At 42.4% G+C, this 17406-nt stretch overlaps 4 protein-coding genes and 1 non-coding gene across 7 annotated transcripts in view; 4 read left to right on the top strand and 1 right to left on the bottom strand.

Annotated features, from left to right (window-relative positions):
• The first annotated feature begins 87 nt into the window (after positions 1-87).
• hyal3 (hyaluronidase 3) lies at positions 88-10493 on the top strand. Of its 3 annotated transcripts, none has more exons than XM_005937854.3 (7): positions 88-935; positions 7628-7918; positions 8065-8500; positions 8623-8770; positions 8941-9067; positions 9198-9287; positions 9368-10493. In XM_005937854.3, the coding sequence occupies exons 2-7, from the start codon at positions 7655-7657 to the stop codon at positions 9626-9628; spliced, it is 1326 nt and encodes a 441-aa protein (XP_005937916.1). In that variant the 5' UTR covers positions 88-935; positions 7628-7654; the 3' UTR covers positions 9629-10493. The 3 variants fall into 3 exon arrangements, with proteins under 3 accessions (XP_005937916.1, XP_005937917.1, XP_005937915.1); XM_005937855.3 differs by lacking the exon at positions 88-935 and adding an exon at positions 2727-3511; XM_005937853.3 differs by lacking the exon at positions 88-935 and adding an exon at positions 7098-7185.
• LOC121814560 lies at positions 2156-2269 on the top strand. The gene has a single exon (XR_006054434.1). It is a non-coding gene; the product is annotated as a U5 spliceosomal RNA (small nuclear RNA).
• Positions 4901-5755, top strand: naa80 (N-alpha-acetyltransferase 80, NatH catalytic subunit; the record flags this gene model as incomplete). Its single annotated transcript, XM_014338576.2, has 1 exon — positions 4901-5755. A coding segment is annotated over one exon (855 nt), but the record flags the coding sequence as incomplete, so codon positions are not given.
• Positions 10494-11558: 1065 nt separating the features above from the next.
• On the bottom strand, positions 11559-14941 carry si:dkey-20d21.12 (uncharacterized protein LOC556245 homolog). Its single transcript, XM_042221053.1, has 4 exons — positions 14584-14941; positions 12465-12610; positions 12170-12388; positions 11559-12081 (listed from the first exon to the last, which is right to left on the bottom strand). The coding sequence occupies exons 2-4, from the start codon at positions 12598-12600 to the stop codon at positions 11939-11941; spliced, it is 498 nt and encodes a 165-aa protein (XP_042076987.1). The 5' UTR covers positions 12601-12610; positions 14584-14941; the 3' UTR covers positions 11559-11938.
• A 1676-nt stretch (positions 14942-16617) lies between these two features.
• Positions 16618-17406, top strand: part of amt (aminomethyltransferase) — a 10220-nt gene continuing 9431 nt past the window's right edge. The window contains exon 1 of the mRNA XM_005937850.3: positions 16618-16898. Coding sequence (XP_005937912.1) covers positions 16761-16898 — 138 coding nt within the window. The 5' untranslated portion in view covers positions 16618-16760. The remainder of the gene's footprint in view (positions 16899-17406) is intronic.

Raw genomic sequence — 17406 nt, forward strand, 5'->3', positions numbered from 1 at the left:
TGCTTTTTGTTTTGTTTTACTTTGACCAGTTCTGATAAAATTCACCATCATCTCTGACACAATGTAAAGAGAAAAAAAAGGAAGAAAAAAAAACATCTAATATAACATTAGTGCTTATTTCGCCTTGATTATCCTTGAATAAGTTGTCCTGGATTTAAAAATGGAAAAAAAATAAATAAAAAATTTTGTTAAAAAAAACCCTTGCCTCTGTTAAATTTCTAATGCAACTTGAGATTTTTTTCAGTGTCATATTAATAACATGTAAATGCAAGTATTTGGGTGATTCAAATGCAGTGCGTGTAACACTGAGCTTTGGTTGATTCTCACAGGCAGTTTGTGGTCCTTCATTATGTTCTAGCCTTCAGCTTATGTAGTAAGAGACTACTCATCACTACTGCACTGCTTTGTTAACGTCATTTCCCTTTGTTTCCATGTGTCAATTTTCATCTTTCCTAAAGGTGCTTATACATGATTCAGCTGTGACTCAACTTTAGACAATACTTACTGCAGATCACTGTTTTTAATTAATTTTTTAAAGTTACAATAATGAGTCATACATTATGCATTATTTAAATAATAGCCAAAATATTCCACCTACTATATAACACAAAGAAGCCACTCATGACCTCACTGAAAAGGTCCACGGAACAGATTTTCCTTTAATTTGTCACTTTTTGTGTATGTGTAATACAACTCCCATTCGCTGGGGGCAGACGTGACAGCACGCACTCTTGACGTGAGCAGCAGCATTTCCTCCCGTTATGGACGTACCGGTTTGACGGTAGGGGAAACTGATACAGGAGCGGACACTATGAACGGCCATAAGCTTATACAGTCGTGAAGCCAGATTTAGAGCTTACCGCAGATCAGCTGTGAAACAAACTCCTGTGAGAGGACGACCAGAAACGGCAACCAACCACGAGACTTAAAAAAATGTAGGTAACTTTGTGGTGGTAGGAAGCGACCGAAAAGGTGAACTTGTTGCTTTAGAATAAACTTTAAATGATTTTCTTACTAATATTTAACTAGCGTCACTACGCACCCCCGGGGTACTGCTTATTGACGCCTAAAGCTGTAAATAAGCACATGGGCATGCTAGCATGTCGCTGTGAATGCGAGTTCATTTAACTTGCATAGAAGTGGACGTCAATAAGGGAGGAGTAGATGACAAGTTTATATATATTTTTAAAAAATACCCAGTTGGGTGGTCACGTTTGTCTTCTTATTTTTATGTCAATATTTTATCTGAAATGTGCTTAATTATTTTAGGATCAGGGGAGTTGTGGGCAGTGAAACATCGAATAACTACAACTCCCACAAAGCATACATTTCTGCTCTTGCTACTACCTGGGGAAAAAAAACTTTTTGTCTGTAATAAATCTGTTTTCTGATTAACGAGAGCATTAAAACGGTATTACCACGTTTAGTTTAGCGTCTTACTTTCTTCCCTCTTTAAGGTACCCGATATTTATCTTGTTGCCCTCCCACCCCGTGTTATTTCTCACTATAAATGTTTTTGGGTTATCTGGCCAAGGAAAAACATAAAAAGAAGCATCTTATAAGTGAGAGAGGTTAGAAAAAGGGAGTAATCCCTTATTTTTAAAGCATATATGAGTAATAATATTAACGATATTGCTATATTTTAGTATTCTATTGTTGTATTTAATGAATGTACACTGCTGTACGCAGACATGAAACGCGGTTATACTACGCATGTGCAGAGGGCGACAACATCGAGTGTCTATTACGCATGCGCGAAACCTCTGAGCACGGAAAGTAACGTTTTTAGTAATTACTGTTCTTGTTGGAAAATCTGACATCCTCGCTTCATTCAGACGTCACATAATCACATCAGTGTTTTATGAAGAAGCGGGAGTTTTAGTGAAAAATAACGTAGGAAACACACAACTAAAGTTAGAGGCGTGGCTGTGATCGCAGTGTTCCCATAATGCATTGCGCGTGTGTAAACGTTTATAGTATATTTAATAATTTACCATGTAGCGTTTGTGTTTTCCTAAAAGGTAGCGTGAAATTTCCGAACAGTATTAGTTTGTGTCTGTTTAGTTGTGGCATTATTAAACGTTAAAGTGCGAACCGTAATAGAGACTGCTATGTCGGAGAATGGGGTCGGCCTGCCGCTCGTCTAGTCTCCAGTACACTCTTGTTTCTCTTCAGATCGTATAAATCTTTCGCCTTTTACTAAAGATTTCCGTGGAGTGGAACAATAAGAGTTTAATTTAATTTTTTGATGCCCTGCGTTAGTGGGGCTTGTTTCACTGTGAAAAATTAATGTTTTTTCTAAATGTTGGTCTATAAGTTCTGTTGGAAGTATCTCAGTGTGGTTTAGTGGTCTGTAAAACTGCTGTTTTTGGTATCAATCTGACACCAAGTAAATATAGGACCAGTACTGCCAATACTGACACTTTGCAACCCATAAAGGCAGTTTATGCACAAGATTGCAGTGTATGGCATGAATCATCATAGGTTTGCCATTTCTGAACATATTTAATAACCACTAAATCACTGTGATTCTTCAATAATGAGTTAACACAATAAAAAAAACACCTTTCAGATTTTCCTGCATTTTGATACTAGGTTTTTTGGAGACAAGAAATATGCATGTGCCTGTCTGTAAACCAAAGCACATGTTGTTTAACTGTGCTATAGGCTAGAGCCTATTGCACTAGTATCACCCAATACCGGGGGGGGGGGGGGGGGGGGGGGGGGTGCGCAATACTATTGACAGTTGAATCGATCTGCCAACCTCTAGTGTGATTCTTGGTAATAGATAAAAGTGTTACTTTCAAAACGTCACTTTTCCATGTCCACCCCCTTCACAATAAAAGCCCAGATTTTGGCTGTCTTTTTGTACTAGTTTTACTAAATAAAGTAGTTTTGGTTCATTTGTTTTGTATTTTAAAATTAACTAATAAATGTTAGTTTTTTTGTTGTCATTTTCCTTATCAAATAACAGACCTATTCCTGTTTTGGTAGGGAATGTCTGCAAAGCATATATTGTGAAAGTTTATAAGACGATTGCATTAGTCTCTAAACATACGTTCCAAAAACAGCATAAGCTGTGACTTCAGTTGAATTTGAATTTCGCAAACACACACACACACAGTCAGATAAAAGTGGACCTCTTTACAGAAACAACAAAACATACATAGAGCACACAAAACACTGCTGTTGATTTAAACATAATATGGAAATGTCAGTCATTTTAATGCAAAATCCGAAAAAGAAAAAGGTTTCTTTTACTCTCGAGCAGTGACAGGAAGTTTCCAACCTCTGTTTTTCATCATACCCAATGTAAGTGTCGTGGCTTCAATACTGAATATAATTAAAGTTTAAAAGGCAGAGTCAGACATCAAAAAGAAGGTAGTCAGTGCCTTATTCAGTAAACTCCCATTTCCTGTTGAAGGAGAGTATGTGAAGTAGCATTGCATAGCCAGTAACACATTCAAATCAGTTTGACAGTCAGCTGTTTCGTTTCAGCATTTCTCTCTTGGTGAGTTATTTATTTATTTATTTAGTCCAAGAAAAACTTAAATTAAAAACGACTGCAATGTTTTTCTCACTGTCAGTCATTTTTCACATTTTGCATGCACGACTTGGGGTGAACCCAGTTTTGCTTCTTCTTTAAGACCACTTTAATTACTGGTTTGTGACTCTAATGTGGACGACTTGACTATAATTTAAAATAACATATATATAGAGATATACTGCAGTGTGAATGCATTTGGGGTTTTTTACATAAGAAGCAAATACAGGTTGGCTTTGAGTTGAATTAGCTGGATTAGTTCGTTTCAGCGTCAGTTTGTGCTGACTAAACTGCACTTCAGCCTTTCTGAAGAAGCACTGTGGTGAAACTGTGACAGATAACTACTGCTTCCCCATTTAGAATGATAGCAGCTATTAAACATCAGGACCTCAGCGTACATGAACAGAATCTATTCATCAGTTAAACGCTCTCACATCTCAAGCGCACATAAAAATGCATGAGCGTGGCTATGATTGCACTTTGATGTGTATTTGAGAATTGCGATATTAATTGTGAGGCAGTTTAAATCCACAGTGTGGATTTGAACCAAATGGACTTCACACGTAGGCTTACACTTACACTCCAGATCAGAAGTTTGAGCTCTTTGTAGTATTTAAAGGAGAGTGAGACAAGATCTCAGCAAATGATACTCCAGCATGTCGTAGATAAAATGGAACTTAAAAGTTGGTTCAGTCACACCCCCACATCACATCTCTCACATCATACGTGGTAAGTGATGTGAGAGATGTATTTTGGCAGTTTCTTTAGGCTTCTCGAGTTCCCGTTTCTGCGTTCAACACGTAAAAGCTGCTGCTGCCCTGCCTGCTGTTTCAGCAGCTCTCACATCCACCTGTAGGATCCACCGTTATATTATGCGCCCCCCTTCCGGCTCTCCTCCCTGCTTTCTCCTATCTTGTCACTTTTGTCTTACTTCTCTCTATCACCTTTTCTATCCCTTTGAAGAAGTGAGGCTCCATAATTATTAAAGAGGTAAGTATTACTTCTCAGTTGCAGTGAATTTATAGAAGAAAATAAACTGTAGAAAAACAAACAGAAGAAAGTAGAAGAGAAATAATAATTGAACATAAACCACTGACGCACTCCGGGGCCTGATTAACCCTGGCAGGGCCTCCTTGGATGAGGGTGTCTAGTGAATTATATTACTATATATACATTTGCTGTTTCTGGTGTGGTTTTGAAAGCAAATGAATGCCTTCATCTCTGATCCTTGCTTGCACTGCCTGTTGGGTAACAGACACAGTGTTTTAACCACTCAGCTAAGGAGGAACTGCATGCTTGAGACACTTCCTGATATTTTCACACTTAACCATAGAAGGTAAATGGAGACTGACTTGAAACCCTGATCGTCGCAGGTCTGAACCCGTAACGTCAACGTCCGACGATCCGAGGCGACAAAACTTCTACGAGGTCTCAACACTGGATGGAGACGTTAAAGAGAAGCTACACGTAGTCTCCGAGCAGCCAGAGAAGGTCCACGCCGTTCCCATCCACCAGCGTCCCGACCTGCTCGTTCCCTGCGCAGACCTCGTCAACTGTGAGTGGCGGAGGAGCCAGGCCGCCCGGGTTCACTCTCTCCAAAAATCCTGCTCAGAGTTTCCTGTCAACCTGGTCCTCCTGCAGGGCCGCGGGGAGACTGAGAGGCTACTCGGCCACGCCAGGCTGTCTCGGGTCGTGGGTCACAGCGGCAGCCTTTTTGTCGAGTCAGTAGTTGTGTCCGAGGCGGAGCGAGGCAAGGGCTACGGCCGCACTCTGATGGAGAAGACCGAACGTTACGCCAGAAGTCGAGGGTTCAAGCGTCTCTGTCTGACCACCCACGATAAGCAGCACTTCTACGCCCACCTTGGCTATGTGCTGTCGACACCAGTGCAGAACGCGGGGGCCATGACGGCATTCATTCCCATGGAGACGCTTCTGAGGTTCTCCCGAATGCCGAGTGAGGAAACGAGCGTGCAGACGCAAACAAAGATGCACGCTCAAGGGGACAGAGACTCAGGAGGTGGTTGTGCTGTACGGTCGCCTCCATCCTTTAGTTTACCTACTCCTCCTCCACCACCTCCTCCTCCTCCCACTATCCCTTGTCCTCCCCCTCCTCCTCAGTGTGCAGGGCAGTGTGTAGTTCAGACTCTGACTGAAACTCCGTACAGAGATGCCAAAGGACTTCCCATCTACTGGATGCACAAGGACATTTGATGATCGCTGTCAGATACACACCAAAAGACAGAAATAAGCACAAACTCACAAAACACACACATATTGGAAGAAGAAGTGTGACATAGAAAGAACTGTGCTAGCAAACCAAAGAAGTAAACACTCGCACTCAACACTTTTACTTTTTCCACGTCACAGTTTGCAGAAGTATTTCCCAACACCTGTGAACAGATGCTGCGTGTGAACCCAGCTGCATGTGTACCTGTACGTCTGCATCGCTGCACTGAGTAAAAGAGAAATGATGGTGAACATAAGGACCCAGCAAGAAACTGGGGATAAACTTTAATGCTTCAGTTTCACTCAAGCATGTACTTTTTTTTATTGTAGTGACTGATGTTTGAGCCTAACTCTGTACAGTGTAGCCTGTGTGATACACAGACGGGATCTGCAGCAGCAGAATTAAACTCATTGGTTCAGTTTGCTGTGTTTACTTGAAAAGAGCTTTAATAATTGTAATTGTTACAACCAGTAGAGCTGAGCAAAGCATAAACGTGACTCCTCTGCTCCCAGCTTCCAATGCGGGACCTTGGCACAGCAGAATTTACAGCCCAGAGTGTTTTATGTGTTTTTTTCTGGCAGTTAAGCGAATTAACTGCAGGCAGGAGCGCACACTCGCTGCAGATTATGGTTATATCATAATAAATATTACATATTTTCCTTGTTGTTTTTTTATGTGTTTTGTAATCCGGGTTTTGAGGTTTGATTGAAACAAGAATAAATTAAAGATCATGACTATTTCCTATTGCTCTGAGACTGCTTGACTTCTATATAAATGTGTTTTGGTCCCCAAATGTCGAGAAAAGGTGGCGCTGTCGCCGCTTCATGCGCAAAAGCGCAGCGCGGTGGTCATGTTAAAGGCGCTTTTAGTGCTCCGTTGAGTAGAAAAGCGCAATATAAGAATCAGTCCAATTACCGTTTAGCCTTACACATCAGTGGGGCCACACAGCTACAGCGATGGGGCACGCCTATCACTGTTCGGCACCGAGTGCGCGCGGAGAATCCAGGTTAGCGCTGGGGAGAGGGGGAAAAAATCCCTCATCTAAGCAGAATCTAATCTGAGCTCTGATCGGATGAGAGGGTGACTCACATCTCTCACCTCAGTGAAATATCAGTCTATCACGGACTGTCTGAATGGCGGCATCAGTGTAACGTTTAAAGAAAGGGGGCGGAGCTCGATGCGCAACAGGTGCGAGGCTGCAGTTTCATCTTTGCAGCTCTTAGCCCGAAGATGCACACCCTCTACCTCCACCTGTCCATGTCTCAACTCCAATCGCTTCATCTGGAGTTCTTCGGCCGTAAGCTGGCTGTGCATTCAGCAGGAACTAGAAGCTCCACATCGGCTTTGACTGCTTCCCCTGCAGCGGATACACCAGCAGCGCCAGCTCCCCTCCTGTTTCCTCACATTGAGAAAGGTTTGAAATGAGAAAAACTAAAAAAATAAGCTTTTCTGCGTTTGTTGAGCTGCTTTGATGTAGAATTTTTCGCAGAATAATGCGAATCACAGTCATTGTTGCACTCAGTGATAAATACTTCATATCTGCAGTGACAGCTTGGACCAGTGCAGATATAACCAATCTCAACCACTTAAGTAACTTGTTGCCCATCAGTCTTCCAAAAATCTGTCTGCTGCTGTTATTTTCTCATATTGTTTTTATTTGATTCATTGAAATGTTAAAGATTTCTTACAGTGGGTGAAAAATGATTGGAATAAAGAGACTTTCTTATCATTATAGCTTTGACTGGTCTTTATTTTTGCATTTCTTATCATGTTTTTCTGTCAGATAAAAGCCCGTACTTGATTATAACCATTTAAATGCAGAAAAGTTCATCAGGACGATTTCTTTCTCCTGCCAGGAAGGACACATCTGTGGGTGAGCAGCCATGGAGCTGTCTCTCCTCCTCCTCCCCGTCTTCTTCATCTCTTCCCTCCGTTGCAACTCGCTGCCACAGAATTCCCCCCAGGCGGATGCCTTCATCGGCACCTCGCTACAAGCTGTGGCTGCAGCTCATCCCATCCTGCAGAACCAGCCTTTCATCCTGGTGTGGAACATGCCCACGGCAAACTGTCCACAGCGATACAACATCCACCTGGACCTGGGAGACTTTCATATTGTGGAGAACAAGAAGGAGCGCTTCCAGGGACAGGTGATCGTCCCTCATCCATTTATTTTACTGATATTCTACTTTAAAACCATAGAAAGAGGGCTGGTGAGGGCACTGTAACAGTAACAAGGATTAAATGTGCAATAAATCCAAAACAAGTGAAAAAGGGAAAATGTTTGATTTTCCAGAAAATGACCATCTTCTACCGCGACCACTTGGGAAAATATCCATACCTCTCCCGAAATGGCAAGAAAGTGAATGGAGGACTCCCTCAGCTCGGCGACCTGGCCTCTCACCTCTCCCTGACGGTGACGCAGCTGTCCGACCTCCTGCTACCAGATTTTAGCGGCCTAGCTGTCATCGACTGGGAGGAATGGAGACCGTTGTGGGAGACGAACTTTGGATCTAAGATGGAGTACCGGAGGTTGTCCAAACTGCTGGTGAAACAGGAGCAACCAGATCTTTCAGAGCGGGCAGTGACATCGCTGGCGAGGCAGATGTTTGAGGAGAGCGCTCGGAAGTTCATGGAAGAGACACTCCAGTCTGCGGTCGGAGAACGCCCCAAAGGCTTCTGGGGGTTTTATGGTTTTCCCGCCTGCGTTAACAAGAACAAGAGAAAGACAGGTTGGTCTAACACTAACGTTGAACACGTTGGTTTTCAAGCAACCTGAACAATAATGACAACTCCTTTTGTACCGATGATACAGGCTGATCTCTGTCTTTTATTTGTATTTCTGTGTGATCAGATAAAACTTACACAGGACGCTGCCTCAGGGGGACCAGGCAGCAGAATGATGAGCTGTCCTGGCTTTGGACTAAGTCCTCCGCTCTCTACCCCAGCATCTACCTGCCACAGAAACTGGCAGGGTCTGCAGATGCAGCTCTAATGGTCAGGTACAAGAAAATCAGCAAGAAATGCATTCACTTACACTCTGCTGCCTCAGGCACTCACATATCAAAACATGACAAGGGTATGAGCAGTCCTGTCATTTAGCTTTTGTTAGCCATGATGGCCAGACAGGTGGTTTCGCTTACTCACGGGTTGCTCTGTCTTCTTTAACCAGACACAGACTGCTGGAGGCTTTGAGGGTGGCGTCAGGTTGGCCATATCACAACAACACCGACCACGCCACACCCGTCCTCCCCTACGCCAGGCTAGCATTCACACACTCACTCAAGTTTCTCAGTAAGGTAGGACTTTTTTAGCATACGTCACATAATATTAAGATTTTAAATATGTGGCATGACAAACTGTGTGTGTGTGTGTGTGTGTGTGTGTGTGTGTGTGTGTGTGTGTGTGTGTGTGTGCGTGTGTGTGCAGATGGACCTGGAGCACACACTTGGAGAGAGTGCATCACTGGGGGCAGCTGGAGTTGTGCTGTGGGGAGAACTGAAATTCGCCAAAAACAAGGTGTGCATGTGAGAAAACATTATCACTGTGTGTGTGTGTGCGCCTATGTGTAACCATATTGATCTTCCCAAACCATCCAGAAACAGTGCGTTCTCCTCAGAGACTACGTCCACAATGTCTTGGGTCCCTTCGTTCGATCTCTGAGGTCTGACGCAGAGCGCTGCAGCCTCCAGGTTTGCCACGGCAATGGACGCTGCACCAGGAGACACCTGGGCTCTGGCCACCGGCTCAGTGACTCTTCCAAACATTTCCAGAAACACTTCATGTGTCATTGCTACCAAGGCTGGACAGGGCAGGGGTGCCAAGACAAGAAGAGCGAGAGCAGAGAGGAGGAAGATTGACCTGAGCTTTTTTGTTACGGTGCTGTCCATTTATGAGTTCATGGGGATAATAATACTACTAATGGAAGTTACAGTTTTGAGCAGTGTGGTCCAAGTTCATTTTAATTTCATTAGTCCAAAGGTTTTTTTTTTTTTATTTTTAAATCTTCTCTGCCCTTTCTGTTTTCCAGTGCAACCAGTTGTTAACACCTTGCTGTAAATCCTTTGCATTCCTATTTATGGAGTCATCTCTTGATTGTAAACTTTAACAATGATACACCTACCTCCGCAGAGGTTATGAAGTTGGTATCCATGGAGATAATTCTGCCATCATGCACTTTAATAGTCTCCTGTGGTCTTTCAGTTGTTTAGACTTTTTGCCTGTTTCTGTGGTCGTGTGTCATAAATGAAAGGAAAAAAAGAAACTGTGTTTGGCTACATTAAAGGGACCTGTACTTAAATTTGACTCTAATGGACTTTGCATAGGAAGACTAAAGTGTAATGTTTTACTGTTGCAAGATTTTTTTTTCTCAACCAATAGTAAAATAGTGTCTTGTTACCATGGAAGAAAAGACACATTTTAAACTTGACATGTGTACATAAAATCTGACTGAAAAATCCCATCAAACATCACCATGAACGACAGAACACTGTAAATAAACGACTTGGTGAAAACACGTAACTATACATTTACCCAGTCACTCTATCAAATACATACTTGACAAAGTTGATGAAATCAGAAGTCCGTTTAATTTTCTGGCTGTCCACAGCGTTTGTAGGGGAGACTGGGGATAGTTGTAACGTGGGTCAGTTATAACACTTCCAGTTTCTCCAATCAGGGCTAAGTTTCAAATGATGTGACTCATCCTGTGCATGCCCAACTCAGTTCTGCTATCACATGTGAAAAATCAGCACATTTTGTCAAACACAGACAATTTAACACGAAAAAAAGTAATTTGTATGCCAAAAAGTAAGTTTTTCTACTTTATTTCAATTTCTAATAGCATTATTTGCTTTTCAGTTAAACTCATCAAACTTGAATTATGTTATTTGTATATCTATGGGGATATATTCTGTGTAGGTCTTTAGTGCTAATGTTTTAGGCGTTGGCTGTAATGTTAGCTAGTTCATGGCTATAGGAGTCTGGGTCAGTTGTAACAATAATGCAGATGTTACAACTTACCACACTATTACTTTAACTTATATTAAACAAGTTGGGGCAACGACATCAGCAGAGAGAGGTTCACTGGTCGCATTTGTATATGCGGTTAATGCCATTGGCAACACAATTCCTGGAGTGTTTGTGTTCCTACACATACATTATGCAGACCACTGTGTCAGAGATGGACCAGTAGGAAGTACTGGTAGTGGAAATAAATCAGGATGGGTGCAAGAAACAGATTTCCTCATCTTTCTGAAGCACTTTGCAAACCACACCAAGGTAAGCCATGATAAAAAGTAATGGAATTGCGATGCTGGTGAACAACTACATTTTTTCAGCTTCATTGTTATGTTCAAAATTGGTGCAAGAGTTGTAGGTTATAATGCCCACTGAGCCAATGAGGCCAAACTCGAGGAAGACCAACCAAAATTAATGAAATATTCAGTTGCAGAAAATTCCATAATTTGTCTTTTTGGGGGGTTGGTATATGTTCAAAAGTTAGATTTCTGCATTCTGTCACACACACACACAGCTACATAAATGGATGTAAGTGCATTCATGTGTTGAATAAACAAAGATTACATGTTAATGTTTTGTTAGTACCCTTATTTCATTGTGTTACATTTTACCCCAGGATATGTTACAACTAACCCAGACTATGGGGTTAATTGTAACATTTCACTCTTTGTGTTTGAGGCCATACCATGCAATGGGTAATTGTGCTGCAGAGAAAATAGCTGCACTATTTAATAGCAGAGACATGTAAATACTTTGCATTACATTTTGAATCCACTACCTTAAAAGAGCTCCAATTTACAGACAGAAATGTCAAAAATGTTACAACTATCCCCGGTCTCCCCTACTTTATGCGTTTCCTGTGATGCCCACAGTGAGTCACCCAAAACGACTGACAGCACAGTATAAAAACAGCTTGTACGTTTTTAGACACAGTGGCAATGACATAATGGTCGGACATTATTTCAAGCAATGTGAGATCAACCACTTCCCTTCTGCCACACTGCCACCATTAAACAAAAGCTTTATTTAAAAGTCCTTCTCAAATAATCCTAGTAAGCCTAGAAGTTGTTTTTCAGAAAACTCCAATCTCATATTTCTACGGTAATAATCTGAAAACGCTGTCGGTGTTTTGTTTTCTGTGCATATCTTCCTCACGTCCCTCCTGTCGCTCTCTTGGCTGTCAGGTTGTGCCTGAGTGCGTGCAGCTCTTGGATCAGCAGTGACAGCTCTGTGGCTGCAGCCTCTTTTTCTCTCACCGCCTCCGTCAGCATCCGTATTGCGCCGCCCTGCTGGACTGGAAGAGGAGCAGCCAACAATAAATGTTTGCTTTTGTTTGCACATTTCTTTTATTTTTTTCTATTTATTTATTTATTTTATCTCACCTAAGAAGTAAAAAATGAGTAACACTGTGAGCAGAAGCAAAGTGATGATAGCGCAGCCCATGGCATAGGCCCGGGATGAACTTGGCGTCAGCATGTCCTGCAGTCGGCTCTGCCAGGATTTGCTGCCTGGGTGGCCTCTTTGATTGGCAGCTGTCGTGTCGCAGGTGTAAATGTTCCCATTTGGCGAAGGTGTGTACACCGGACGAGGAGCCCTCATTCCTGAAATCGCATTTTGTCAGAGTCAGTGTTTTAATGCGTCATCGCACTGTGGATGGTGTGTTTGGGGCGATTTTACCTTTGTGGCTGTGCTCGGGGTGTGTTCGGTGGAGGTCGTTGATGGAATCGACAGAATGCAGCTCGATCTCGGTGAGATCTCTGTCGCTGACCCTGTAGAACTGAGGAGTGGTCTGGGTGGAAGAGGGCCTCGACATGTCTCCTTGTCTTGAGAGAAAAATCAGGAGGAAAATATGCTCACTGTTTGCTCCAAAAGGCTCAACTAATGAGCAACTCCTTTGTTGATCATTTAAATGAGAGGTGCTGCAATCTTGGAATAGCTCTGAAATGCAAAGAGAGGCTGTGCAATTTTAAAGTTCCATAATAATAATACATTTGAAGCTTGGGTCTGTAAAGATTATGTTTCTCTACCAGAGCTCTGTTCCTATGGAACAAGCTCAGACCTTAACTCAGTCATCAACCTTCGTCTGTTCTCTCCCATAGTTTGTTTGGTTCTCATCTCTCTGTGCTCTCCATAAGGGGGCTTTACCGAAATCTCTTCCTGTTAAAACATAGATCTTCCTTCCTACTGTCACCTGCATGCTCACAGGGGATTATCTGATGTTTGAGGTTTCCTTTCTAATATTGCTTTCCTTCTTGAAGTGAATGCTGCTGCGCGTTGGTGGTATGTAGGTAAATTTTAACTAAACTGATCTCAGTCACTGCCTTTGGAAAGTGGACCACAGCTGCATGAAAAAAGATTTTCATAAAATATGACCAAAAACATTGTACGATTTTTCAAGTCCTTAAAGTAGTAAAATAGGCCCAGATTAAGTAAGTGAAGCATTAGATTCAGACTGGGTTATTTATCAGTGAAAATGTGCCAGTATTACACAACTTTCAGTGAAGATTTTTAAGCCCTTGCTTTCAGTATCTGTAGATTGCTTTAATCCTACACACCATCTTGGAGGAATTGTATCCCATACAGAAAAGCTTTAGGATGTTGGTGGGATTCCTCGGATGCTCACTTCAGGAACATTTCTACTGGGTTAAGGTCAGGTCAGGACTTTGACTGCTCAAACCCCCAAAATTCATAACCCAGAGTTAGTTAAACTCCAGGGATATCACTCTGTCCAGTTAGGAAGCTTCAACCACGTCTGACAGTTTGCTCAGAAACATGTACATGAGTAACCCAATCAATGATATTGTGTGCTTCTCCTGTTCCTCCTGCTGGGTTGAAGCGCTTCTACAGCCATTTCCAGCTCTTCTTAAGTAACTGCATGTTACCTGGCATCTCCTCCACACTCTGGAGACTGTGCTGACCTGCAAACCTTTTTGTGATGGCATTTATGAAGGTGCCATCCCGGAGGAGCTAGATTACACATGTAGTCACAAGAACACTAGGAAAAAAAGCAAAACTAGAAAAAAAAGGGATAAGGACAGAGAAAGAGTCTATAACATCTGCAAAACAATTCCTTTTTGGGGGTTGTCTTGTTTTTGCTTCTCTGGTGAATCTGTTGTCACTTTCAGTGAAAGGATTTGAAATGGATTCATAATGGTTTATACCTACTAAATGAACACACTGACATCCCTGAGGTTAAACAACACCACCCTGTTTCATGCTGTAGATAGGAGAATAATGTGTCAACCTTTACTCAAACACAACATTTGCTCCACAGAGGTTGTTAGAGAAGCCTTCAGTGGCTTAGATGCTATATCCTACATTGCTTTGTGACTTCCTGGACTATCACATGACTGGTTCTCCTGGTTTCTCTCATGCCACTGAAAATCCCAGTCTTTTTGGAGCCTGGTTAAATGAAATGAGGACACAGATACTAAATAAGTAAACACAGATTAGGTCTTTTTTGGAGGGAAGAAGTTTGTGATATATTCTGCTGGTGGAATAAAGCAGCAGGTGATGGCTCGGGGTATGAGGGTTGCCTATTTGAAGAGAAAACACACAGGTCAAATGGGCAGCTGATTAATCAGAGCTATTATTAAAGCTGGCTGCCTAACCGCTAAAGGCACAGTGCTGCTTGAATTTCAGACAAGGGCCAAAGGATGTTCCTATCTGGAGACTAACATAATTATAAGCGGGATACATGATTTTATGAACCCACCTAAATAATGTAAACTCATGGACCTGAGCAGATTTCTTTTACTTTTTAAGTACAAAAAAGTAACATTTTCTTCTCACCTACCTTGTGTCACCATAAACAAATGCTGTGTTAGATTTTGTCTCTTCTCGTCAGTCACTCTTCTTGCTCCCCCAGTTCTCACACATCCAGACACCCGATGGCCAAAACATATGGCTGCACCCAGTGGCGCAGCAGTTAAATCAATTCAATCTCCCGATGGGTCTTTCAGGAGCCACACTGTGACAAAATAAATCCAAATAAACTCCCGCTCAATCCCAGCAGTAAAATCGTAATATTTTAAAGCCAAAGGGAAAGCGTAGATTTTTCCCAAGGGTCCTTCTGCTCCTGAGTGTCACCGAGCAACTGCAGGATGCCCCAGAGCCACCCCTCCTACTACTAACTATGTTTGTGTGTCTGATTTAGCCCACCCTAGTTTTTTTCACCCCTGCTCCAAGCATGCTTGTGCACACGCCCCAGCTTTCCAGGCCTTAAAGGCCTAAAATAGCAGAAGGAACACGGGGTTATTATTAGCTGCTCAGCCAAAAGGATGACTCAAAGATCTGGGTGGAGGGCATGATGGGGGTACAGAGGGATAAACACACTCATAAATACTCACAAGGACAAATATCACAGTCTGGCAGCTTCACCTGGCCAAAATATCCTCTCATGTGTGAGAATCAAGAATGGATGCTGTAGTGTGTACATAGAGGGTGGAGTAACTGTGTGTCATGCTAAACTGAATGCTGATAAAGGATGTTAGGCTCATTATGAAAAATCATCAAAATGTGCTTTAAAAACAATGAAAGCAATGGCTCAATGGGGCCCATTTAATATCCTCTCTGTTTCTTTCATTCTTGATCATTGAACGAGAGCAAAAAATCAGCATAGTCTTCAGATTCAATGCTTTTTAGATACAGACAAATTATAAAAGGATGCACAACTTTTCAAATGACTGCATCTCTTTTAGTAACATTGGTAGGTGTACTGCTTCAAAAGCCCTCACCCTCTTGGGCCTCTAGGCTCCATCCTGGTAGGTCTGTTCAGTGATCCATCCTTGGTTTTATTGGAGGAATTAGCAGCTGGTGGAGGTTTGCTCCAGAGAGAAGAGGAATGAAAGTCAGTAAAAGCAAGAAAGAACACATTTGTGTGAATTAGACAGATCGGGGAGAGTGAAACAGCGAAGCTATGAGGAGAAGAGGCATTGAAAGTGGGCGAGTTGAGTGCCAGGCTGGTAGGAGTATGAAGGTGGAAGTAAGACCTGCTTCAACCTGTATGGTTTGGAGGCGATGGCATTGACAAAAAGAGAGAATCTGAAGATGTTACGATTTTCATTGGGAGTGACCAGGATGGACTTTAAGTGAGTACATCAAAGGGAGAGGGTGAGGAGTTTGGAGACAGATTCAGAGGCATGGCTGAGATGGTTTGGCAGAGGGGTAGTGGATATATGGAGCTGATAGGCAGGAGGAAAACAGGAAGACCTCAGAGGATTGTTGGCTGTAGTGAGGGAGGGCAAGCAGAGGGTGTGGAAGAGAAGAATGTTAAGGATAAGGTGAGATGGAGGAAGATGATCTGCTGTGGCATCAGCTCAAAGAAGAAGCAGCTGAGATTAAAACACACCTAGCACAACTAGTCATAAATGTAGCATTAAAGTCGTATTCGAATCGCCACAATCTGCAAATTTTTCAGGCTTTTCTTCGCTAGTTATGCTAAAAGATTTTTGGTATTGAATAAAAATATTGACACTGCACGAGGCTCTGAAAATCAGGTTTTACTTTATGCGAGAGCAGAAACACTCCAGAGCTAAACATTTCCACATTTATTAAACTGAGCTGATATACATATAATAATTTTTATTCTGAATTTCGTCTCCCAAAGAAAGAGCACTTTAAGGATTTGTATGTGTAAAACAACAGAATTTCATGAAGCTGATGTAAACAAATGTTTTTTTTAATTATTTTATTTTATGAATGAAGTGGGAAGCCAGTAATATCTCAGGTAACACCCACATTGTGTTTTCTTTTGATTGAGCGTGATTCGCTGAACCAACCAGCAAACGTCTACGCGCCAGCGGTCCAATAACTACATAACCCACAAGTCCTTGCAGCTAATCGTTGCGCTTCATGTGGTTTTGCTAGGTGAGCGCACGCACACTGCACTGAAGAGTTTAGAAGCACAGCGGAAGTGTTACCCCGTCAGGAGCAGCGAGAGTGAGTGCTGAATTTAGCGGGGACTCAGGTGTCATGATGTGGGCTCGGTTGACGGTTGGAGCCGGGGCTTCGGGGCTCGGGTTGCGGGCTGCAGGGGACGGTTTGCTGCGGTTCGTTGGAGCTGGATGTGCGGGGAGGAGGCAGCAACAGAGCCGGGCTGCCAGCACAGAGGTAAGCAGAGCCGTGAACTTCAGTCCTTGCAAGTGTGCCAAAGGCTTTTGGCATCAGACTTCACACGCACCTTTTGTTGTTATGAGTTATTTATCTATTTGCTGAATTTTCACTCATTTCATTTGTCACGTGTTCAATATTACTTATTAATTTTTTTTTAAACTCTAACTTTGGTCCTGTGGTATGTTTATCCTACTTTATAAGACTTTAAAGGACAATTTCAGGCCTGTAACTCACGTACTTTAGTGAAATTTAAATGATATTTTTGATTGGCTCGCTGAAGAAATCTTGCTCTATTATTGTTACTGCCTACTGTGTGTGTCTTTAGTCCTGTCTACCTCCCCTCACCCCCAACAGGTCACCTCAGAGGCCTGCCTGGTTCTTCCTGTTAAAAAGGACTTTTAACTTTCCACTGCCGCCAAGTGCTTGCTCATTGGGGGGTCATATTATTGTTGGGTTTTTCTCTGTATGTATTATTGCTGTAGGGGTTTACCTTACAATATAAAGC

Source organism: Haplochromis burtoni, unplaced genomic scaffold (genome assembly GCF_018398535.1).
Source record: "Haplochromis burtoni strain Fernald_Lab_line unplaced genomic scaffold, NCSU_Asbu1 Contig_60, whole genome shotgun sequence".
Taxonomy (NCBI): Eukaryota; Metazoa; Chordata; class Actinopteri; order Cichliformes; family Cichlidae; genus Haplochromis; species Haplochromis burtoni.

Excerpts from the sequence above, each read along its gene's own strand:
- hyal3 (XM_005937854.3), top strand. The coding sequence starts at position 7,655 with ATGGAGCTGTCTCTCCTCCTCCTCCCCGTCTTCTTCATCTCTTCCCTC. Across the intron at positions 7,919-8,064 it reads AGGAGCGCTTCCAGGGACAG|AAAATGACCATCTTCTACCG; the intron begins GTGATCGTCCCT and ends TTGATTTTCCAG. Across the intron at positions 8,771-8,940 it reads GATGCAGCTCTAATGGTCAG|ACACAGACTGCTGGAGGCTT; the intron begins GTACAAGAAAAT and ends TTCTTTAACCAG.
- si:dkey-20d21.12 (XM_042221053.1), bottom strand. The coding sequence starts at position 12,600 with ATGTCGAGGCCCTCTTCCACCCAGACCACTCCTCAGTTCTACAGGGTC. Across the intron at positions 12,389-12,464 it reads CCCCGAGCACAGCCACAAAG|GAATGAGGGCTCCTCGTCCG; the intron begins GTAAAATCGCCC and ends ATGCGATTTCAG. Across the intron at positions 12,082-12,169 it reads ACTCATTTTTTACTTCTTAG|TCCAGCAGGGCGGCGCAATA; the intron begins GTGAGATAAAAT and ends CTCCTCTTCCAG.